The sequence below is a fragment of the Adiantum capillus-veneris genome, chromosome 7 (genome assembly GCF_014529385.1).
Source record: "Adiantum capillus-veneris isolate H3 chromosome 7, ASM1452938v2, whole genome shotgun sequence".
Classification (NCBI taxonomy): Eukaryota; Viridiplantae; Streptophyta; class Polypodiopsida; order Polypodiales; family Pteridaceae; genus Adiantum; species Adiantum capillus-veneris.
Genome location: NC_140937.1, coordinates 46,903,044 through 46,928,106, shown reverse-complemented (window position 1 = coordinate 46,928,106; position 25,063 = coordinate 46,903,044). Strand labels below are relative to the sequence as shown.

Genomic DNA, 25,063 nt, shown 5'->3' with positions numbered 1-25,063 from the left:
CACAGGAAGTATTATGTGTTTGCATGATTAGTACGCACGCATTGTTCGAGTGTTTCATTCGTGATCGTTTCCTGTATTTTCGTCAGCATCTTTATGTGATCAATTTTCCTAGGCATGACATATTGTACGTTGAGCACGTTTCACTCATGAATGAGCACGAATGTATGCGAATTGTTCATGAAAAGCTGAAAAATATGCATTCAAGAAAGTCACATTCCATGTCTCTTCCTTGGCACGACACAGTAGTAGAAAGAGCACATCAAAGTATGAGCACGAAGCATGGGCATTTCCGTTGTGAATTGCCACAGTTGATTGCTTTAGATCAGAAGAGAAAGATTCGATCTCATTGTATGCGTGTGTGTGGTGAACGGGTTAGCACTCCGTCTCTTTGTTCATCTACATTGCATGCACAATCTATTAGGACGGCAAGATTTTTCCACTCACTTTACATGGAATAGGTATGTTCATGGTTTTGTGTTGGAAATGGTTTCAGGAATTTTCAGCCATGGAGATTCTTGAAGAAGAAAGAAGCATGACTCTAAACGCAGTTGAAGCATCGAAGGAAACTCAGAAGACTTTGTGTCGCTTTCAACGCGGCCCAAAGAAGCAAGCGTTGCAGACCTTTATGAAGTTCAAGTACCGCACGACCCACACATCAGAGTGGGCCAGCGACGAGTCCCTTCCAGGATTCCGAATGCTATTGGCGATCTCCCTCGACGCCATACAGCTCGGTACCACTACCTCACTTTGAAAAGGAGGGGATGTCACGTGACACATCCAACCCTATGTGTCCGTGGACAAGCTACAGCACGACAAGGGTTCAGTGAGTCAAGCCAGTCTAGATTTAGAAGTGATCTGGCCCTTTTGTGAGTCTGTTCGCGGACCGTGCAATTCCAAACACTTACATTAGATGCATATCCTCTGGTTGCACACAACATGATCATAAGCATTCCCATCAGAATCCTTCAGGGGAATTTTCTAGTGCATTTAGCCTATTTTCCCTATTTTTGACATTTTCCACTTATTATTTTTAAGTGACTTTTGTTGGAAAGTAGGTAGGGCAAATTGGCTAAGTTTGTATATAAGCAAACCTAGACTAGCACTAATTGGCAGAAGAGGCAGCAGGAGCTCCACCGCTCAACAGGTAACTTCTCAAGCAAGAACCCCTTGGGGGCATTTTCCCTCAAGCAGACAACATCAGCACTAGCAATTTTTAACAGGCACCATCGCCATAGAACCTCAGTCAGCTAGCGTTTCCATCAAGCTTCATCGCCAAGGAACTTCTCAGCCTAGCGTTAGCAAAATCCCTCAAATCGCCCTCATTTGTGCATGACGTTTTCAAACAAGATAAGCAACATCAGTTTTCAGCCCAAGAACCCGCAGGTTTTCAGCCATAAAGACCAGCAAGGGCAGCGTTTTCCATAGCGTTTTCAGCCGCAGGAGAATTCAGCCATTAGCGTTTTTGGACAACAGTAGAAGGATAGCAGATTTCTGCCCATTAGCGTTTTTGGACAACAGATAAAGAGTGGTAGATTTCAGCCATAGCGTCGGTCTCGCCATCACTGTCATCGACACCGACATAGCCTAGACGTGCATCAATCACATACATTCAGTTTGTACCAGTTTGTGCAATCAATAGTAGACCACTCTCGCCGATGAGAGTGGGGCCTTCGGAGGAGGGTTTTACGTCTCTGGTGTCGTATTTCTCTTCTCTCTCAATCTCTCAGTCTCATACACTTTCACACACAGTGTCCATTCACTTGTTTGTGTCCATTGCATTCTCTCATTAAGAACGGAAGGCTCTCCCTTCCATAAGAACAAAAGGAACCTTGAGCACAGTTCGGAGCATTCATCTTGAGCAAAGTTCAAACATTCATTTCGTTGCACCTAACAAACAGATATGTGGGGAATAGGCCAAATTCTGGTGCTAGTGAGCTATGCAGAGCGTGGGATCAAACACCGCTTATTTTCTCTAATCCAGGTGCAAAGGCAAACTATCTCACCAGAGTTGGCTATCAAGTTGGGCATTAAAGCTAAAGAAATGGGGTACACAGCTAAGGCAAGTTTGGCATGTCCTGGCCATTCAGAGTGTGTAACTCCCATCATTGGAAAGTTGCATCTACATATTCAGTCATATGTGGACACAGAAAAATTTATATCATGCCTTTGAAAGGGTGCGATGCTTTGTTGGGAATCCCGTGGATTTTCCGTGTACATGGAATGCCGTATGTCTTCAACAAAAGGATCATCTTGCAACATAGGGACAAACCTCACATCTTGGATGTAAAGCTAAAAAAAGAGTCTATCCCTATTGTATCAGCTTCTGCTATCACTTCTATAATTTAAAATCATCTTTCAGCGTACTTGATTTTCGTTGTGATGTTTCAAATAATTGTCAGTCAATATATCTTTGTTAGATAAAGAAAGGTCAACTTGTTTGCGAGAGTTCAGTGAATGTTTTTCTCATTCATTACCGCCTTAGTTGCAGCCAGAGAGACCTGAGGATCATGCGATAGATTTGGTGCCAGGTTATAGCCCACCAAATAGACCTCCCTATAAAGTTAGTGTGGCCCAACAGAAAGAGATTATGAGCCAAGTAGAGGAATTGTTAGAAAAAGGGTTGATTCAACCTAGTTCTTCGCCCTTTTGCTCTCCAGTGCTCCTAGTGCAGAAGAAAGATGGCTCTTGGCGCATGTGTATTGATTACCATGCGTTGAATAAGAATACCATCAAGAAGAGGTTTCCTATTCCAAGGATTGATAATATTCTTGATCGTTTAGAGGGTGCATGTCACAAATTGCTGGCGTGTCAAGTTACTGAAGAATGGAGCCAACTTGCAGATCCCGGCCGAGGGGCCTAAACCCTAAGAAGAAGAAGCAAAAGCAGCAAAAGAAGTTTTACCAACTTGCAAAGTTTTGCCGAGTGGCCTATTTTTAAAGAGGAGTTCCCGCTAGCTTATGGGACCCTGTCCGATGGGGCCCAAGTGACCTAAAGGCATTAGAACAAAGCAGGATCACACACGCACACAAATCTCTTGTGTAGAAGCGGATGACGTGGCAACTGTACGGAACCCCTGCAATTTGCGTTGACATACTACCGTAGCAAACAGTACGGAATTCCGCATTTTATGTGTGCTGACGTGGTAGATGTACGGATTTCCACAGTTGGCACTGATTTCTTTTGGACCATAAAATTTTGAGTTTGATTGCTTTTCATGTAAACTGCTTTTAGAGGCCAAGGGCCTTTAAATATGACCCATGGGCTCTCACTCTCGCAGTCTACCCGCGAGGATGCAGAGCAGAGCCATGGGAGTTGTACTAAGTTCAAGCAATATTAAGAAATATGAAAAGGGGCACCATCATTTGGGGCCAGTGCTCTCTCGGGTGGAACTCTGCCACTCCCCGTCTCGTGTCGTCTCTCTCTTTCAGTTCAGTTGTTATTTCAAGTGCTTGGAGTTGTTCAGTCTGCTCTTTTCTGTTCCACCAAAGAGCAGACAGAGTAAGACGGCGCTTCCAAGCTTTACATTACGTTGTAATAGATAGACATTGTAACCAAACCATTTACCATAAGAAGATTTTAGAACCATAACCATAACAAGAAAATGATGCAAATTATGAATTGAAAACAATCTTTTCACAATTTGACATGGATTACCATGTAATGTGTGATGTTATTCTCGCCCCAAGAAAGAGTAAAGACCTTGGTGTAATCCACCAACACCACTTGAGATGATTGGCATTTGTCCTTTGTTGTGTTGGTAAGACCCATAGGCTTGACCATTTTATCAAAAGCTGCCCAAACTTGCTTGCACTTGTTTGCAAGCTTACCATTTGCGTCATTGTCAGTAGTAGCTTTGAGTAGTTCTTGTTTTAGAGTTCGCAAAGGTTAGTTGGATTGTGGTAGGAGCTGTTTTGAGGATCATCTTAGCATGAGTTTCCCTATGTTTCTTTCTTCAAGAAGTGTCTAGCTTTTTTTCCACTCATTGATACTTGTTGGGCAATCTTATGGGCCTTCCTTGTGTTCTTTGCAGCAACAATTGACACATTTCCACCATGATAGCCAATGGAATTGAGAAGTGTCTCCACCCTAATGATTGCCTCTTTAAGAATTTTTCAATGGCTTCATTGTGAAAGCATAGTCAATGTGAGCTTCAATAGCCTATTGAAAATGTGCATGAATGCATGGAATGTACAAAAATGTACATTAGATAGAGAAAATGGAAAGATGGGATTCCAAGCCTTGTGCTTTAGTGCATGACCTAGGACATTGAGCATGGGGCATCTCAAAATAGACACTTACCATCCCTATCTTCATCTTCAACATCAAAATTGTCCAATGCTTTGTCTCCATCCTCTTGCCATGGAGGCATTGAACTACCCTTTCCAGAGTTCTTTTGCGCTTTTTGTCTGTTAGGTTGGTACCCCCGAGTGCAAAATGGATAAGGATAGAGTGAATAAGCCCCTTGTTTGTAGCCAAGCAAACACTTTATGGTCTTTAAGTCCCTACCCAGGTGCCACTCCACATCAGAGCTACCTAAACCCTCAAGCTCCAGCTTCTCACGTACAAGTTGGGAGTGTATTACCTTTGTAATCCTTGGAGTTATCTCAAAAATCCATGAAAGTACTCAATTGGTCTCTTTGGGCACCTCAATAGCACCCAGCCACCAAATGTCTTTCTCTTAACTGCAAACTGAAAGACGGGGTGGGAGATGGATCTATTGAATCCCTTTGCTTTGTTTTCAAGAGGGCTTCATTCATTAGAGTAACACTTAACCTCTCTAACTTTGACCTTTCACTATTTGACACTCATCAAGTTTCAGCACAAAAGGAATCTTTGTGCAAGCACTACAAAACAAGTAGAGGCGAGCACGGATGTATGCGGATTACTCATGAAAATATGAAATGTTTGCATTCAAATTCCATGTCTCTTCCTTAGCATGACACGGTATCCGAAAGAGCACAAGAAGGATTGAGCATCAAGCATCGGCATTTCCATTGTGATTTGCCACAGTTGATAGATTTAGATCAGAAAGACAAGTTTCGATTCCATTGTTTGCGTGTGTTTGATGAATGGTTTGGCAATCCGTCTATATGTTCATCTACATTGCATGCACAGTCTTTAAAAAAGACTAGAATACTTTACATGGAATGGGTATGTTCATGTTTTTGTGTTGGAAGTGGTTTCAAGAATTTTCAACCTCAGAGATTATTGAAGAAGATAGATGCATAACTATAGATGAAGTTGAAGCATTGAAGGAGCCACAAATGTCTTTCTGTCACTTTCGGCGCAGCCCAAAGAAGCAAGCTTTGCAGACTTTTATGAAGTTCAAGTATCTAATGACCCACGCAACAAAGTGGGCCGGCGAAGAGTCCTTTCCAGGATTTTAGACGCTGTTGACGATCTCCCTCGACGCCATACAGTTCGGTACCAGTACCTCACTTTGAAAAGCAGGGGATGTCACGTGCACATCTAACCCTATGTGTACGTGGACAAGCTACTTCATGGCAAGGGTTTAGTTCAGTTCAATTAGCTTAAGAAGTGTTCTGGCACTTTTGTGAGCCTGTTCGCAGACCGTGCATGTCCAGGCGCTTAGAGTAGATGCATATCCTCTAGTTGCACACAACATGGTCTTCAGATTTCCATCAGAACCCATCAGGAGCATTTTTACAATGCATAGACCTATTTTCCCTATTGTAGCCATTTTTCACTTATCATTAATAAGTGACTTTTGTTGGGAAATTCGGTAGGGCAATTTTGACAAGCATGTATATAAGAAACCCTAGCTCTGGCACTTTCTGGCAGAAGAGGCAACAGGGACCTGACATCCAACAGTGCACCTTCTCAGCAAGATCCCCCCCCCCCCCCCCCCAAGCTGATTACCTAGCGTTTTCAACCAATGTTTTTTTCAAGTGCAGATTCAACTCAACGTTTTGCATTTGCAGCAGCCTGGCTACAGCACGACACAGCAGATCATCTAGCGTTTTGTAGCAGATCACAGATCAACCCTAGCGTTGGCAGAAGAACACAGATTCAGTCCTAGCGTTTTTGGATTGCAGATCCGCCTCGGCATTTTGCAGATTCATCGCAACACAACCGGCATATGCATTAGCGTTATGCATTTTCAGCATCAAGACACCGCACTAGAAGTCCCAAACCTCACAGATCTCACCTTCCTGCAGGAGATACTCACCGCATGGTCAGATCAACGAGCGTTTACAGTTTCAGCCCAGAAAACGCAGACTTCAGCATCTGCGTCTTCAGCGTGTCGTCGTCGCATCGTTGCCATTGACATCGTCACTGACATAAGAGTCAGAATTCAGCAGATACAAAATTTGCAGATTTCAACCCTTAGCATTTTCAGATTTCAGCCCGTCTAGAGATTTGTGCAATCAATAGTAGACCACTCTCGCCATAGAGAGTGGGGCCTTCGGACAACATTCTAGTGTCGTATTCTTCTCTCTCTATCTCTCAGTCTCATTACTTTCATGCACAAGGTTTACCCACTTTGTTTGTGATAATTTGCACTCTCTCACTAAAGGAACGGAAGGCTCTCCCTTCCGTAAGTAAAAGAAACCTTTCGCACAGCTCGGAGCACTCATCTTGAGCAAAGTTCAACATTCACTTGCGCTGCACCTTACAAGAGAATACTTGTACGGCTAGTATGTCTCCAAGCTGGCCACCCATAGCCTAGGTTGCTACTAGTCCAGCCGCCCGAGTTTGGGGCCGGCCGTCCACTTTTGTCCGGGCGCCCACATATATTCCCATATATCATTTTCTGTTGGGTCGTGGGGATTTTTATCAGGCCTTGCCCTACCTCCCCTTGGGCACCTATTGATGGTGCCAGGGGTACCCACTTCCACATCTCTCATCTCACAGAGATCACACATCTGATTGTAGGGGCTTCTGCTCTGGTAGTCAGTGGGGAGTTGATCGCCCCCTCTTCACCATATCTTGCGTTTGTGTCTATTCTCTCTCTCTCTCCTCTCCTCTCTCACAGTTCCGCACACGCGCACTCACAATTATATGGGTGCTCCATTCTCTCCGATGGGTGGAGTGATTGTAAGAAGAGGGGCATCATTAACATACTCGTGTCATGCCCTCTTGGCACCTACTTCTTGCAAGCGGTTGATGCGGGAGCAAGAGGCAAGAAGGTCACGGGAAAATTCATCTACAAACACATCAAGGGGACAATAGAAGAGGTGAGAGTTTAAGTTGTCCCCTCTTCTTGTGCAATGTGCATGCAAATGCGAATGAAGAAGAGGGTTAGGGATCCTTGTACTAACTCCTTCCATATCCGTATACGCTGCAAGTAGATCTTAGTACTCAAGATCTAGATTTTCGTGTATCCAGTCAATCTTCGTTCAAAGACATAGCGATGAAGACGGGAGCACACCCGATGCGCGATGGACTAAGGGTGGGAGTGGCTAATAAGTCCGAGGAAGGGACGCGAAGCTTCTTTGACAAAAAGAATTGAGAGAGGTTTTTTTGGTTCTTTGTTCTTCTCGGGTTCTTGACCTTGAGTTGACGAAGCCGAAGCACGCACAGAGCTTTGATACCAATGTCCAGTGCAACGGAAGTGTTTAAGGATTTAATTTGGATCTAATACTCCGCACAAACACAAGGTTACTTTGCTTCACTTGAAATGAGAAACTGAACTGAAGACAATGACGGAGAGAGACAAAGAGAGACAACACGGCATCTCGAGTCCCAACCACCCTCAAGGGCCCCCTTGCTCTGTTGCTAGAGCAAATACTTGCTTTCATTACTTGCACAAATGTTGATACAATAATCCTAGATGCTGATGATATTGAGATGCCGATGGGTACTTGCTAGAGATGCTTGGTACGGCGAAGATGTTGAAGGGTACTCCTATAGATGCTTGTGGGTACTTGGTGAAGATGCTTGGTACTACGAAACTAAGTGTTGAATGCTATAAACGCTAGTGGTCATGAGGTTGGAATCTGGAAGCTACTTGGCGATGAAGACTGAAATCTCCATGGCTGACAATACTGATCTGCTGGCTCAATGTACTGAGGCTTCATGATTCAAAATGCTGGTCTACTGTGGGCTGGAAACGCTGATCTGAAGTGGGTGGAAACGTTGAGGTAAAGTGGAAAACGTTTAAGTGTTGGCTGCTACATGGCGATTTGTTGATTGCTAAAAACGCTGAGGACCTGAGGTACTTGTGCTGCGGAGCTGACTTCTAGTTCCTCTGCTTCTTCCATGCCTTAAGAGAAACGCCCCCAAGCCACCTATATATGCAAGCAAAGCTGGGTCAAGCAGCCAATTTCGACATGTCACATGCACATCTAACCCTATGTGTACGTGGACAAGCTACTTCATGACATGGGTTCAGTTCAGTGAGCTTAGGAAGTGTTCTGGCACTTTTGTGAGTCTCTTTCCACACCGGTGACCGTGCATGCCCAAACACTTAGAGTAGATGCATATCCTCTGGTTGCACACAACATGATCATCAGATTTCCATCAGAACCCATCAGGAGCATTTCTACAGTGCATAGACCTATTTTCCCTATTTTAGCCATTTTTCACTTATTATTTTTAAGTGACTTTTGTTGGGAACTAGGTAGGGCGATTTTGATAGCCAAGGATATAAGAAAACCTAGCGCTAGCACTTTCTGGCAGAAGAGACAGCGGAAACACAGCATTTAACAGGCACCGTCTCAGCAAGACTCCAACCTACAACAACCCTAGTCCTTTCAGCCATCTGTAAGCCTAGCGTTTTTTACATCAACTCAGCCCTGGCGTTTTTGCACAGCAGATCAGCCCCGGAAGCAGCAAGACAACAGAAACCCTAGCGTTTTTGCAACAGAAGACAGATTCAACCCTAGCGTTTTTGGATCATGCAGCAACCATAGCATTTTGCAAATTCACTGCGACGGAACCCCAAGAAGCATCAGGGTTTTCAGTTTTCAGCACATAGACACCGCAGAGCAAGTCCCGAACCTTGCAGATCTCACCTTCCCGCAGCAGATCTTCGCCGCACGGTCAGATCCAACGTAGTTTGCAGATTCAGCCCGGAAAACGCAGATTTCAGCATCTGCATTTTCAGCGCATCATCGTTGCATTGTCGTCATCGCCGTCATAGAGTCAAAATTCAGCAAATAAAGATTTGCAGATTTCAACCATTTGCATTTTCAGATTTCAGCCCGTCTCATCGTCGTCGACATCGTCGGCAAGTCCAAGCATTGTAGAGATTTGTGCAATCAAGAGTAGACCGCTCTCGCAATAGAGAGTGGGGCCCTCGGAGGAGGGTTTGACAACATTCTGGTGTCATATTCTTCTCTCTCTATCTCTCAGTCTCAATACCTTCATTCACAGTGTTTACCACTTTGTTTGTGATCATTTGCACTCTCTCACTAAAAGGAACGGAATGCTCTCCCTTCAGTAAGAAAAAGGAACCTTGAGCACAGTTCGGAGCACTCATCTTGAGCAAAGTTCATTCACTTCCGCTGCACCTTACACGACACTCACTACCTTAGTATAAATGGCCTAGAAAGTCATCTAATATAAGTTGAGAGCCTACTGACAAGAGGTGATTCACATGCTGAACTGGCTGTACTGTGCAAGAGAGGGTATGCAACTACGACCTACCTAGGCATGCGTGTCCTGCTAGAGGCTCACAAAGTGCCAGGCTAGATCCTAAACTAGACTATGGCTGACACTAGACTGTAGCAGAAGCTTGTCCACGTGGCGCAAGTGCAGTATGCACGTGACATCGTACTCTTCGGAGAGCCATGCGGTGGTAAAAACTCGTTTGAACTTTAACCATATGGTGGGTGCTTCCTTTTGCAAAAGCAAGGTAGACCACCAAGTTTGGGCGCTGCCTTTCAGATAGGAAGGCGCTCGTCGTACTTTAGAGTGTTTGGAAAAGCGTCCTCCCGAGAAAACAATGCCGTGGGTGTCCTTATATTGTGTAAAGGTGTCAAATTTAAATGCTTTCCCACCCTCTTTCAGATCCTTGGTCTACCCCCCCTTCTGTTCAAGCCGGTCAAACTGACTCAATCTGTAGCCTCATCTCTGCCTTGTTCTGAACGTTGACTCATCCGAATCAAAACTATATGAAGATGAGGTATCCTCGGAATGCTTCTTGTGCTTTCGATATCCTTTTCAGATTTGTTTCTCTTGGATCGTCTGTCCTTACCGTTCTTGCTCTTTCGAGTCCTTCAACGCTTCCAGTGCTTCCCGCCCTCCTTGCTAGCGTCGGAGAAAGAGGAACTCTCTGAGCTGTCTGACGATGAAGATGAATTGGGGTCATATTCAAAGCGTACATGCTTCTTGGATCTGCTAACTGCTTCGAATGTGGATTTCCAACCTATGTAGCCGAGGTAATCCACTCCACAATTTCTTTCACGAGTCGTTCAAATACTTCATAATTTGGTTGACCTGCTGCTCTACAACCCTGTCAAACTCATCTTGTGAGTATAGTCGTCGCTTGTCTGCACTCGGCTTCGATTTCTAATTCATGGCCGGCTTGAGAGGTGAGTGAATGGCCGCCTGCAATCCCGAATGACAAAAGCCTAAATAAAAGCAAAGGCTCTTTCCTCTCTCAAGATCTCTTGAGTTGTAAAATAAAGCAAAAACATTCTCTTTCTCTCTCTCTTTCTCATACTTGCGTAGAGAAAAGCATCTGCCGCAAAAGCTGAAAATCTGCCGCACTGCCGTACGGTGCCACGTCAGTATGCCAACGCATTTCACGGGATTCAGCCCTGCTCCCTTTTAGGGTTAGGGTTAGGGTTAGGTCAGGGCAGAATTTAGGGTTAAGGTTTCTAGCAGATTTTAGGGTTTGCAGGTTTTAGGGTTAGGGTTTCCAAAAATTAGGGTTTCAGCAGTTAGGGTTTCTGGCAGAAATTAGGGTTAGGGTTTCTGCTCTCGGGTAGCCACATCATCACTTTGTGACATACCCCCCTCTTGAAAGCATTGTAATCGCCCTCGATTACGCCTGCAAAACAGACAAAGGCCATAAACCGTCTTAGCAGACACCGACTGTTAGTACCTACGTACTAGAAACACACATCTAGCACATGTACCAATCGACAGTCACATCACACGACATCACAGAACATCACTAGACATCACATGACATTCAACATTCATTCGTATCTTAGACCATGATTTATCGGCAATGTAGCTAGCAATCGCATCTAGATCCAATCGGGACCTCATCGATGTCCGATTGACTAACCCCTATTGCAACCATGCTATTCGAGATCAATCAGACCAAAATGTTGCAGTCATTTCGTCTATCAGTTCTTGCACTTAAAAGAAGTCAAGAACAAATCAGTATCATAATCATGAATTCCATTTCATAAAGTCATCCAACAGAATATTGTCAGCTCTCAGTATCCCTGAAGCTCAAAGAGACATCAATGACTTTAGTATCAAAATCAAGGCATCTGTTGATAAAGGAGCGGAGTCACTCCCCTCTTATGCATCCCACTGCACCAGATCTCCGGCCAAGCTAAATTATGGGTTCCGTTTGGAGTAGACTATGCTAAACCAAAAGCATCGAGGTAAAGTTTCACAATCTGAGCAATATCTGCTAGGTCCTCCTACTCCATCCACTTCGCATCCAATGCAGGATAGTTCATGAACTTAACCAAGAACCGCCTTCGGACTTTCCCTTTATTCTTCGTATCCTTATGTGCAAGAATCTGTTCAGGAACAAGGATCTCCTCGTTTTCTTCCACTTCGGGTTGCTCATCAGGCTCCCCATCATCAAGCACATCACCCTTAAAAGGTTTCAAGAGACTCACATGGAATGCATTGTGAATCCTCCAAGTATCTGGCAGTTTCAATAGGAAGGAGACATCATTTATCTTTTCAGTGATCTGGAAAGGTCCGTAGTATCGCATACTAAGCTTTGGGAAAAGCCTCTTCTTTCCCTTTTTCTTTCTCAAGCGTGCCTTCCCAAAATGTAAGAGCACCCAATCACCCTCCTTCAATTTCAAGTTGCGACGATGGCGATCCGCTGCCTTTTTCTATCGTTCTTGAGATTTCTGCAAAGTCTCGCGAACCTTGGCAAAAGCCGTATCTAAGTCTTGCATATATTCATCCGCTTCAAAAATCTTATCTTTCGTGCTTAGGAAGGGTGGAACCTTCGCAGCACCTTCAACAATCTCAAACAGCACCTTCCCCGTCGAAGAGTGTATCGTGTTATTGTAGGCAAATTCCACCAAAGGTAAGTACTTTTCCCATTGAGTCTTCTGATCTAAGATATAAGACTTCAATAAATCTAGAACCACTGAATTTGCAATCTCAGATTGCCTATCAGTCTGCGGGTGGAATGACGACGAGAACTCAATCGCGTGCCAATGTTCTCCCAAATTGCCTTCCAAAACAAACTCATAAATCTGGGGTCTCTGTCGGAGACAATCGTCTCAGGCATGCCATGTAATCGGAAAATCATCGTAATCATTCTGTGTTCTCGGGAGATCAAAAATGAAATCTATTGCAATACTTTCCCAGGGGCGGGTGGGTATGGGTAAAGGCTGTAACAATCCCTGTGCCTTATGCCTGTCAAACTTGACCTTCTAGCATACTAAGCAACTGCACACAAACTCTTCCACATCCTTTTTGAGTCTCGGCCAAAAGAAGTATCTCTCTACCCCCTTCATGGTGGTAGCAATGCCGTGGTGACCCGTAAAAGGTGGACAGTGGCATTCAGTCATAACCTTCATGGTTTTTCTCATCAAGTAGCCTTCCCGAATGGAGTATCCTGCTACTGTCTCCCCATCCCGTATCCGTGTGAAAATATCTGCAAAATCTGTATATGTGGCATACTGGTCGACCATATCCTTGAAGCTCCTACGATGTATCGAGGAAATAGCCAAAACCAACGGCTTCCGAGACAAAGCATCTGCCACCACATTCTTTTGTCCCTGCACATGGACAATTTGGAAGTGAAACTGTGACAAGATGTTCGCCCACCGCATCTGCTTTTCCGAAAGCTGCTTCTGTGACAAGAAGTAGCGCAAACTCTGATGGTCTGTAAAGACAATAAAATCTGCTCCAAGTAGGTAATGCCGCCACTAAGTAAGAGCATAGATAACCGCCAAAAGCTCTTTCTCATAAATTTGTGCTATCATTTCCGGCCTTGAGAACACATTTCCGGCCTTGAGAACAATCGGCTCTCGTAAGCAATGGCATGACCTTCTTGCATTAAGACCGTACCCAAACTACGACCACAAGCATCACAATATACTTCAAATGACTTCTACAAGTCCGGCAAAGTCAAAACTGGTCCTGTAATCAATTTCTCTTTTAATGTCTGAAAGGCAGTCACCTCTGTGGATCCCCACGAGAAAGGGACTCCTTTCTGTGTCAAGATATGCAAAGGGGAAGCAGCCTCTGCAAACTTTCGAATGAACCGCCTGTAGTACAAACACAATCCCAAGAAGCTTCCAACTTCATGGACATTCTTCAAATCGTGCCAATCACGGATAGTATCTATCTTGGCTGGATCCATTTACACTCCTGCTGCTGAGACAATGTGTCCCAAAAAGTGTTATCTCTGCAGCAGATGATCTCTGTGTTCTGCCTCATTCTTGGAGAAAACAATGATATCATCAAAGAAAGTGCCAACAAATAGCCTGTACTCTCGAAAAATTTTGTCCATCATCCGGTTTAATGTCGCAGGAGCATTGGTTAAACCAAAAGGCATCACCAAAAACTCAAATAACCCAAAAGTCATTCGAAAAGCTGTCTTGTAGACGTCTCCCGGCGCGATTCGGATATGATGATATCCACTCTTCAGGTCAATCCTGCTGAAGCACGAGGATCCCTATAACCTGTCGAGTATATCATCGATCCTAGGAATCGGAAATCTGTTCTTGATGGTGATTTTGTTGAGAGCTCTATAATCAATGCACATTCTCCAAGATTCGTCTTTCTTCAAATCCAACAAAAGTGGAGAGCAATACGGTGAAGTACTATGTTGGACAAGACCCTTTTCCAAGAGGACTTTCAATGGGTTCATAATCTTTTCATTCTGTACTCGGCTCACACGGTAAGGTGGCCGGTTCGGTGATGTGCTTCCAGGTATTAGGTCAATGGTCTAATCTTCAGGGCCTCTAAAAAGCAATCGGCATGAGTGTGGAGAAAAATCTTGGCGTTCTTTTGTTCAAGTCAAAACAGATTCAACCTTTATCCATCGTTCAGTTCTCTCCCAAAAGAGTGAGTAAAAAAACTGAAGTTCATTAAGTACAATCTCTGAGCCCTTCATTTGTCAAGGTCGCTTTCTCGGTCCGGTAGTCAACCACGGCGTAGTTCTGGTGGTACCAAGGGATTCCAAGTAGAACGTCGCTCTTGTGCCCTGAACACCCCTGTCATTGCAAACGAAGTTTACCAATGCTCGATGTAATGGCAACATCCCGTCCGGGTGCCAGTCGAACTACCTCCGCCTGTGGCGTCAGTCTGTCGGGCGTAATTCCAAATCGAGCCGCCAATTCCAAGTGAAAAGAAGTTGGCCTTGGCTCCTTGAAAAGAGCTCCCTGATCCTTCACTTTGTCCCAAAAAGCGGCAAAGTTTGTACGTTCATTCATTTGATTCGGTGCAGGTCCCACGCCATGTGGTACTAGTTCTGCTTTTCTATCTGCCTTTTCTGCCACATTCCTCAGCTGCCTTAGAACTTTCTCTCCTTTCTTCATCTTGTTCATCCGGTGCCTTGTTAGGGCACTTCGCGGAGATATGTCCATGTTCCCCGCATCCAAAGCACTTCCCCTCCCTCATGAGCGAGCTCTCTCCTCAGGAGTAAGCTTGGGTCGTGCATCCTTCTTTTCTGGGTTGCTCTTTCTATTTCTACTTTCATTTGCTGAAGTCTGTTCGGCTCGTTGTGTCATGACCTCATCGGTGGGGTAGTTCAGACTGCCAGAGTGAATGGCAAAGCCCCATTTCGCATGACTCATCAACTTCTGAATAGAAGCTGACTTTTGTTCCAAGCAATGATCTTGGATCTCTGTAGGTAGACCCAAGGTAAACCGCTCAATCTGTTCTCTGAACGAGATCTTCTTGAATGAAGAGGCGGGTAGAAAAGAGCTCCAAAATCTTTCACAGTAAGCATTGATTGTGTGTGTGTGTATATATATATATATATATATATATATATATATATATATATATATATATATACATACCTTCATAAGTTCAGAAAAGTTTGAACTCACAAATTATAAGAGGGAATAAAGCACTCATAGAACTATAAAAGCAAGGGACACAAGAAAAGAAAAGAAAAACAAAAACAAACAAACAAACTAACTAAATCACTTTGTTTGCTACGAAACAAAACTAAATAAAACAAAACATTATTAACTTAAAAATGTTTTTAGAAAAGGCATGTGTAAAATAAGTTGACGCAACTTACTTGGCTTAAAACAAGTACTCAACTTTAAGCAAAAAAGAATAAGACATCTTAAAAACTTAATCCTAGAAATCAAACTTCACACAACAACTTCTAACGGAACACATTCTTAAGTCCTCAGGTAAGCTAATACGAAATCGAAAAATGAATACTACTACAAACCTACAAAGAGCAAAGAACCAAACTTGACAATATGTGATCTCAACTTCGCTGCTTGTCCAAACAGGAAGAATAAGATTATCACCTTTATCATGCATAGCTTGGACAACAGCTATGACATCCCTACTCACGTCGTCAGTGCCCAAGAGTAGGTGCAGTTTTATATAGAGGTCATTCATGCTTTGAATGTACTCTACAAAACCAACGAGCTGAGTTTCTATCACCCTCCAGAGGTGATGGGCATATTTAGCCATGATAAAGGCTAGCATTTGTCAAGCTATAGTAAAAATACTAGAAGCGCTAAAGATCAAAACAACAACATAAGGTGTTATTAAGTCAAACAATAAGTGGGCTTTTTAGCTCCCCACTTCTATTGAATTTACTACTGATTATTTTGAACATTCCGAAGAAAAAAACATTAAAAATAAACTTACTAAGATGCAAAAAGAACGAACGTTTTTCATGATTCTTTTGAACGAGTATCCTTTTTCAACTAGTAAAGAAATAAGATTGCAAGATTGACCAACAAAAGCAGATTTACTAAAACAAAGACAAGAAAATCTGAATAGTTGAGAGCAAATGACACCGTACTTAGCTAAAAGAGAAATGTTCGAAGAAATGTGAGGCATACGGATAATATTTAGATTGGCATATTCTGGTTCAAGGTGCTTATCATAGATATCTACTTCTAATCCTAAGGGAGTCTAAAAAATCTTAAGGTCTAAAAAGGCACAACAATCACTATTTATGGTACAGTTGAGTTCACAAAACTCCTTGGGATAAATTCCTCCGCCTACGGAACTCGAATTCAAGTACATAAAATCTTGAAAAGAAGGAACGTCAGGGACAAAAAGATCATCTACAAAGCGTCTTACATTGCATAACTTGTGCAAAAATATTGGGCAACTGTTAGCAAGGACAAGACGCTCCACAAAATCAAACTCATAAGTAAAAAGATAGAAATTAGCAAGAAAAACAGCACAATTAGTGCCCATAGGGATACCAATTGTTTGCTTGAAAAGAGAGTCGCCGATGGTTATATATAAATTGTCCAAAAGAAAATCTAACCAAGATATGATGTCAATGTCATCTACAATCCTGGTGAATCTCTTTCTTCCTTTGTCTACATCTACATTCTTACTTTTCAACCATAAGAAGTCAAAGTTCAAGGCTTACTTTTCTACTAGCAATGCCTTGTACCTATCCTTCTCAAGCTTGTACGCAAAAACTTTTGAAATAAGAGACTTGACTCTAAATTTAAGGTCCTCCAAATTTAGCTTCGTGTATAGCGTAGTAAAGTCAAAAGTTTGGAGACCTAAATGAGAAGATTTCTCCTTAAGGCTTCTTGAAGAGTTCAAAAACTTTAAAACAGGAATCACACCCACTTAATCATTTAAAATCCAACTTGAATCGGTAGGTACGTCTGCTTCCTTTAGCATATTTTTCCACAATTCATTTACGCTCGGTAAAATAGCTTTGAAACAATAACTAAGCCATTTGGAAACCTCAGTCAAAGAGGTGTTACAAGAAGCAGCTATAAATCTAAGCTTTATAGGGTTCTTGTGGAACTTCCAAACTGTATATAAAAAAGGTAATTTAGGTTGGCACTTGAAACCAAAAGACTTACAAAAGTCTTGATGTTTCAAGATAACCTCTTGAATTGAAAGATCACAATCATTGTAAGTCTGAGAGTTTACTTCACCTAACAAACATTCTAAATAGAACTTTTTGCACGTAACAACAAAGTTATTAGAGCACTTATCTACGTAAGAGATTACAAAATCACGATGAAAGTTCCTAAGAGCATCACGATCAGAAGAAGATAAGCTATCCCTTCCTGAAGAAACGTTCCGAGAGCAAGATGCTAATTTCAAAGAAGCTTTCTTGAGGACTACAGACTTCCAATGGGTAAAAATACCTTGAACTCCTAAAGACTCCTCAAACTTTACTACGAAACTAGAAATTCCTTTTTCTATGGCTTTGAGAAGGCAAGAGTCGTTTGAGGAAGGGAGCCTATATTTAGTACCTCTTGAGAAAAGGTCTTTCAAGGAATCCAAAGGAAGGATAGAACAATCGGCAGTAACTACATGACCCAAAGCTCCATTTACGTAAGAAGTAAAGGCAATTTTACTACAAGGGCAATCAACACTTGAGATTGCTAGCCTTTCTTGCTTTTTTAGATTACGTCCTATGTCACCATAGTTGAAAGATTTTTTTCCCAAAGTTTTCACATATTTGAAAGCTACGGGGATGGTTCCATACCTTTCTCACACAAAGGAGGGAGAGCATCCAAAGCTTCTTGAGATCTCAAAATAGAGCTTAATCCAATCTTGTCTAAGTCAAGGGAGGTAAAGATAGTTATCAACAAATCTTTCTTTCCAACCAAGGGATTTTTCAAACTAGGACACTTGGACTTCAGAAATTTGCCTTACAGTACTCGAAGTTGAGTGCTATGAGACTCTCTTAGCTCCAAATCTTCATAAGAGTAGTTCTCAAGGGTATACAAGAGCTTAAAATAGGATCCTTAAAGCAAAAATTCTATGGTTAGAAGGGTCATCACTCTCAATTCTAGAAATTGAAGCCCTAGGGAGACCTTGTACTCTACTAGAAATAGTGTTGTGCAAGACAACTTGATTGATTTCAGGGATAGAAGGTGGATCTGAACAAGAACCTTTAGGAATCCAAGTTCTTTTAAACTGACTTGAAGGGAGAACTAACTCGGGTTTGGGATGCGTTCGCCAAAGCATAGGTTTCTTATAGTCATCCGAAGATGGGTTCCAAGCAGCTCGTATATCTCGTTCATATTCTTTCTTGGTTTCAACCATCTTTCTTGGTCATCAGAAGATGGTTCCAAGCAGCTCGTATATCTCGTTTCATATTCTTGCGTCAACCGAGAAGAAATAAAAAGCTTCTTAAATTTCAGCCATTTAACTAGCGCAGTCATGTTTAAAAGAAGCGTGGACCACCAAGTACGAGCATTCCCCTTAAAATAAGAGGCAGCTCTCCGAATCTTGGAGTGCTCTGAATAGCGTCCTCCTGCGAAAGCAATGTCAAACTGCGGTATAAAAGACAAAGCCTTCGAGGCATCTGAGCATCCTGAAAAAGTATCAAACTTGATCGAGTGGCCACCTTCCTTAAACTCTCGGACTTTCTTGCTTTTATCTTTGAGACAGTCATACTGGTTGGCTTTGTAAAAATTCTTCTTGTTCGCATAAAAGTTTCCGTCATCGGAATCTGAGCCGTCTGTAGACGAGTCCTCAATAGAACTGTCAGTCTCTGGGCGAGATTTAGCCTTCTTTGCCTTTTTCTTGCCCTTTCCGAAGCTTTGTTTCTTGCTTCGCTTTTCACCTTTTCTGTCTTCTTCGCTCGAATCTGAAGAGCTAGAAGAATTGTCAGAAGAAGAAGAAGAACTGGATACTCCTTCAAATCGAACACGCTTCTTTTGTTTCTTTGCCTTGTCGAATGTCGACAGACGACCCAAATATCCCAGGAAGTCAGTGCCTTTCTTCTGCTTTTTGCCGTGCTTTTTGGCTTTCTTTTGCGCGTCAAAAAAACTGAGCAATCCGTGCATCAACCACCTCTTGTGATTCCTTCTATGAATACAGTTTGTGATCAGAAGATTTCTTGAGAGCGGGTTTCAAGGGTGGTGTAGTGGTTTTCTACCACTGCGTATGCACTTCCTGAAAAGAAGTCTCGCTCATATATTTCGCCAATTTCGGATCTTTCGCAAAACTGAGCATCATCTTTGTTGCATCGCCGATCAATTGACGACGCTTCATCTCTCTTTGCTCCGCCTGAGTAGGCCGAGGCGGGCCATACTCTGCCGGAATCTTCGTTGTGATCCCTGCCCGCATCTCCAGATGCAGAAGGAGTCGACTGATCCTTGCGTGAAGCCATAGGTGCCACGGAAAAAAAAAATGGGGATCGGATTTCCCGTAGAAGAGAAATCGGTTGTGCTCTGATACCACCGTAACAGACTTGGACACTCCAAGTTAAGAATCAATCACGTCAGCACCAAATAACCACTTCAAAACAGTTCACAGTTCACAATAGATTTGCACTGGCCCGGAGGAGTTCCATGCCTAGAGATATTGGCCCCAAAGACCGGCGCACCTTTCGGTATTTCTTTATGTATTAATCAGTTCAAAGTACAAGAGAGTGGTTCAAGTTTCACTCTCAGACTCTGCGTCCAAATGCTCTGCAAAGTATGAACCCTCACCACTTATTTAAAGTTTACAAGGGTTGCCAAAAGCAGAGCCCCAAAAGCTTCAAAATCAAAAGCCTAAATAAAAGCAAAGGCTCTTTCCTCTCTCAAGATCTCTTGAGTTGTAAAATAAAGCAAAAACGTTCTCTCTCTCTCTCTCTCTCTCTCTCTCTCTCTCTCTCTCTCTCTCTCTCTCTCTCTCTCATACTTGTGTAGAGAAAAGCAACTGCCGCAAAGGCTGAAAATCTGCCGCACTGCCATACGGTGCCACGTCAGTATGCCAGTGCATTTCACGGGATTCAGACGTGCTGCCTTTTAGGGTTAGGTCAGGGCAGAATTTAGGGTTAGGGTTTCTGGCAGATTTTAGGGTTTGCAGGTTTTAGAGTTAGGGTTTCCAGAAATTAGGGTTTCAGCAGTTAGGGTTTTTGGCAGAAATTAGGGTTAGAGTTTCTGCTCTCAGGTAGCCATGTCATCACTTTGTGACAACAGACGTCAACCTGAAGCTGCATGCGCTTCCATCTTCTCGGTGTCGTTTGGCGAAAGAGGGCTATACACTTCTCCTGAAGTCTCAAAAGAAGAAGTGCGACTCCCACTAGATCCTCACTCGGGCAAGTAGGGACAACTATTTCCTCCCCGGTGAATTCACTGCCAGAATCCATGTGTGCTGCGGAAAAAGCGATCGGATCCTTCGTAAAAGAAGAATACCCCCATATCTAGCCAATGATATCGTGAGCTTGTGGTTAAGGTGAATGTGCGGGTGTGTAAAGACCCAGCTTCGATACCTAGAGGCATCTTCTAGCTGAATGTGCGGGTGTGTAAAGACCCCGCTTCTATACCTAGAGGCATCTATATCTAGCCAATGAGATCATGAGCTTGTGGCTAAGGTGAATGTGCGGGTGTGTAAAGACCCAGCTTCGATACGTAGAGGCATCTTCCAAATTTTAATTGTACCTCCAAAAAAAAGCAGAAAAAAAAACTTTCAGAACTCTTCTAACTCCAGGAAGTTCACCTGACACCAACTCAAGTTGACATTCACCATTAATAGATAAGTCAACAAGAAACGATTCACTTACCTACTTCTAAGCCTCACAGTTTTCCTGCTTGAATGCCACAGTGGAGAATCGTACTCACGGTTAGATAATCAAATCTTTAAAGCCAAGTAAAGAGGTGCAACTATCAATGAATGCAATGGCACCAAAAAAATACTACAGAAACGTTATTTTGTAGCACGAAAAGCTTCTTATAGGGAACTTGAAAATTGTGCTATGTCAAGAAGGTAGATGTTAGGTGCAGCGGAAGTGAATGTTGAACTTTGCTCAAGATGAGTGCTCTGAACTGTGCTCAAGATTCCTTTTACTTAGAGAAGAGAGCCTTCCATTTTTTATGAGAGTGCAAGTGATCAACAAACAAAGTGGATAAACACTGTGAATGAAGGTGCTGGGACTGAGAGATAGAGAGAGAAGAATACGACACCATACAAGTTGTCAAACCCTCCTCCGAAGGCTCCACTCTCTATGGCAAGAGCGGTCCACTATTGATCGCACAAATTTCTAAAATGCTTTGGACTTGCCAACGATGTCAACGGCAATGAGGACGATGACGAGACGGGCTGAAATCTGAAGACGCTAATGGCTGAAATCTGCAAATCTTTATCTGCCGAATTCTGGCTCTAAGTCGGTGACGATGTTGATGGCGACGATGCGACGACGACGCGCTGAAAACGCAAATGCGAAGTCTGCGTTTCCTCGGGTTGAATCTGCAAACTTCGTTGGATCTAACCGAGGAGGCGAGGATTTGTTGCGGGAAGGTGAGGTCTGAAGGTTCGGGACTTGCTCTGCTGTGAGTCTATGCTGAAAATTGAAAACCTTGGCGTTCTTTTGGGTTCTGTCGCTAAAGATCTGCAAAACGCTAGGCCTCTTGCTGATCAAAAACGCTAGGGTTGATCTGAGTTGCTAAGGAAATCTGCTACACTAGGGCTGATCTGCTGTGTATTGCGGTTGCCGGGGCTATTCTGCAATGCAAGGGCTTCTGAAGGTTGAAAACGCTAAGGTTGTGGCGGGGGAAAGTCTTGTTGAGAAGGTGCATGTTGAACGTCGTGCTCCTGCTGCCTCTTCTGCCAGAAAGTGCTAGCGCTAGGTTTGCTTATATACTTGCTTGCTCATTTTGCCCTACCCAGTTCCCAACAAAAGTCACTTAAAAATAATAAGTGAAAAATGTCAAAAATAAGGGGAATAGGTCTATGCACTGTAAAAATGCTCCTAATGGGTTCTGATGATCATGCTGTGTGCAACCAGAGGATATGCATCTACTCTTAAGTATCTGGACATGCACGCTCTGCGAGCACTCACAAAAGTGCCAGATCACTTCCTAAGCTAGGCTAACTAAACTGAATTGAACCCATGTCATGAAGTAGCTTGTCCACGTACACATAGGGTTGAATGTGCACGTGACAATAGAAGAGCATGTCCTTCATGACCGCCATGCCATTTGAGCCTGCTTAATGCGATGATCAATTGGCAGACTTTGAAAGACACAGCGAAAAGAAATCCCTAGTCTATTCTGTGAAAGCATTACAATACTGCTGAATCATCAAAAAAAACTAGCACTCACAAGGAACAAAAAGGCTCAAGTGATGGATGTTGCAAGGTGTGGTATTCGAGATAAAGACAAAAATATGCAGACGCAATATATTGAAAGCTATTAAGGAAACATCAATTTAAAATTTGGAAACAATAAGAATGATGATGCATAAAAGGAGAAAGCCCACAAACAACGCAAAGATTTATTGTGGCGAATGCTACAATGGTAGGACCAGACACTCTTATCTCAATTGTGTTCTAGTCTCCAACCGCACACGAGTACGTACTTGCTGGCACTAACGGCTTGTTTGCTAAATCATTGGGGGGTGAATATTTCGGGTGTCTCACCTTGAAAAAGTTCCTAACAAAGAGAACATATTAAGATTTTATGTGGCTTGAAGTTTCCCTCATATAGGTTCAATTTCCCATTTCAGCTGTTTGTTTTAGCCTTAGGCCTACAATGAACGTTTAATATTTTTTCTGATGAATCGTGAAGCACATCAACAAGCCCAGGTGACTTGAGTATGAAGTTTCTGATGAGCAACAATCTTCCTTTGTTGCACGATGCCTGCAAAGATGCAACTAAGAGTTGGATTGCAGATCCCAGTCAGAGCAACTCTTATGAACTCCTCCCCAAAACTAGTAGCAATGATTGGGACACAACAAATTGAATGCACCAGAACAGGTCACACTAACCATGTTTCGCTGATGCATGATTACAAAACCACCCTCTTCGCCCAAGTCTTACCCCTGAGAAGTGGTGTTCAGCACATGTGCACTAGCCATTGTTGTTCCATCTACCTGCCAACTAGCGAAATGTTCATGCCCATGAGTCATTAGTCATCAAGAATGTGAAGCGATCCTTCTTCCATCCAAGCATGTCACCTAAGACCTAGTAGACATGAAAAAATTGCTTGATGTGGTGAGTTCATAGTCTGTCATGAAGAACTGAACAAATCCTGCCACCGTCCCTAAACCTCTCCAATGTTTAAGGACATGGGCGAATATGCTTAGATAATACCATTGAAGCAATGCTTTCCTCAACTGTAAAAGTAGAGATATGTGCTACACATCCAGTTCCTAAAATAACTGGAGCTTGCCACTCATCAGCTGTCCCCATCTTGCCTTACAATTTGACAAGATCAAAGTCCACGTCTCCATCTGTAGCTATACAGACTTTCTTGTAGCAAACTCTCATGCATCAATGATGTGCATACTACATCTGTAATGATAATAAATACTACGTCAATGAATTAACAAGACAAACCTGTGAGTCTAACAGCTTTGAGAATCTCCTTAAAATCTCTTGTCTCTCCTCTTCAGATCCTTCAACTACATGGATGGCACATTCGTTTATTCGTTTCTTCAATTGCTTGTATTGAATATAATACCTGCACAATTAGACGCCTCTATAAGATCTACAGCTCAGGTGAAAACAGGTGATATAGCATGGATGAGGTAGAAGCTTACGTCTCCCACCCAGGTACTTGATGTGACTTGATGTAGCGCCCAAAATGCACCATTGTGCTAAATATGGCAACGGTAGAAACTAGGAAGATTTACATGTTCTTTGGATTTTCATAGACTGCTCACATGGGACTCATGTGTTTTGAGCAGACAACTGGCAGACTCCTTGCTCATGCATCGGCAACTCTCGATAGTTTCTAAGCACACCCGAGTAAGCTTTGATAAGTAGGCTTAAACTACAAGTCCGATGTCCTTTTGATGAGAAGTTGGAATGATTAGACAGAGAAAGCCTTGATAAATCACCTGCGGCTGATGATGTGCGTGCGTGTAAAGGATAACGCTGCAAGACCTCGGAAGAAATAAAAAGCTAATGCATAAGTTTGCAATGCGACATGCAACCTGTCAAATGCCTATCTGCGAGAAGTGTATACGGATTTTTAGAGAAAAAGAGGTGATTAAAGCTGCCAATTCAGCTCGCTTGCAGCTCGATTGCTGATGAAGGGGCGGGGTGAACAGCTAGGATAAGAATTAGGTCTTTTCAACTCAGACCCACGTGCAGAATCGCGACTGGCAATGTGGCTTCTGGCTTTAAAATGGCAATGGCGGGGAAGCTCTCGTCAAATTTGACGGAAACCGACATTAGCTTTGGCAAGCCCAAAAGAAACGCAAGGCTGCAGTCAGCTCTGAAGAAATCCTACAAGGGCGACGACGGGAATCTAGTTGTGTCGTTGCCTTTCACCATGTCCCCTCGTGCTGCTGCTTTTATCTTCGCCTTTGTCACTCGTGGCTTTGTGCTACATTCGCTTTCACTGCTTTTTCAAAGTGTACAGAATTCTATTTTGGTACTGCTGATTCGCTGAGCCTTTCACATGCCCATTGAACCTGTCGGACTTCGCTTTCCAAAGATCATTTTAAATTGCCGATGATAGGCTAGGCTATAGCCTGGAACATTTGTCCCTGCCATAAAATGCCAGTTTGCAGCAAAGCACAAGGCAGGCCTGGCCTATATCTCACATGGGCATGGGAGGAGATGGGATCTACGGTGGGATGATTGAAGACCGCAGATCCCGAGCCTTCGTGGACAATGTAAACTCGGGTACAATGTAAACTCGAGTACCCGAGTTTACTTCGCCCCTCCCTCCCCGTCCCACGGGATTGAACCCACAACCTAGGGTTTGAGGGCCATGTGGCCTATCCACCACGTCCGTGCACGTCACTGTGGAATGTACACGTTTCCATGGAGTTTTGACGTGCAAAAGTATCGGAGCTCGCAAAAGT

At 43.2% G+C, this 25,063-nt stretch overlaps 2 protein-coding genes across 2 annotated transcripts in view; both read right to left on the bottom strand.

Moving 5' to 3' along the window:
* The window catches only part of LOC147453792 (SPX domain-containing membrane protein At1g63010-like), a 94,575-nt gene extending 70,248 nt beyond the window's left edge, over positions 1 to 24,327 (bottom strand). The window contains exons 1-2 of the mRNA XM_086515890.1: positions 23,789 to 24,327; positions 23,586 to 23,709 (exon numbers count right to left, since the gene is read on the bottom strand). Of these exons, the coding sequence (XP_086372016.1) occupies positions 23,586 to 23,709; positions 23,789 to 23,841 (177 nt within the window). The 5' untranslated portion in view covers positions 23,842 to 24,327. The remainder of the gene's footprint in view (positions 1 to 23,585; positions 23,710 to 23,788) is intronic.
* On the bottom strand, positions 23,919 to 24,690 carry LOC147453791 (uncharacterized). Its single transcript, XM_086515891.1, has 3 exons — positions 24,339 to 24,690; positions 24,089 to 24,195; positions 23,919 to 23,982 (listed from the first exon to the last, which is right to left on the bottom strand). The coding sequence occupies exons 1-3, from the start codon at positions 24,423 to 24,425 to the stop codon at positions 23,919 to 23,921; spliced, it is 258 nt and encodes an 85-aa protein (XP_086372017.1). The 5' UTR covers positions 24,426 to 24,690.
* Between the last annotated feature and the right edge of the window lie 373 nt (positions 24,691 to 25,063).

What these genes read in the sequence shown, in the direction of transcription:
- LOC147453791 (XM_086515891.1), bottom strand. Translation starts at nt 24,425, where the DNA reads ATGTCGGTTTCCGTCAAATTTGACGAGAGCTTCCCCGCCATTGCCATT. An exon ending in TGCCAGTCGCGATTCTGCAC is followed by an intron (nt 24,196 to 24,338) that starts GTGGGTCTGAGT and finishes TCTCGCAGATAG; the next exon opens with GCATTTGACAGGTTGCATGT. An exon ending in ACGCACATCATCAGCCGCAG is followed by an intron (nt 23,983 to 24,088) that starts GTGATTTATCAA and finishes GGGTGTGCTTAG; the next exon opens with AAACTATCGAGAGTTGCCGA.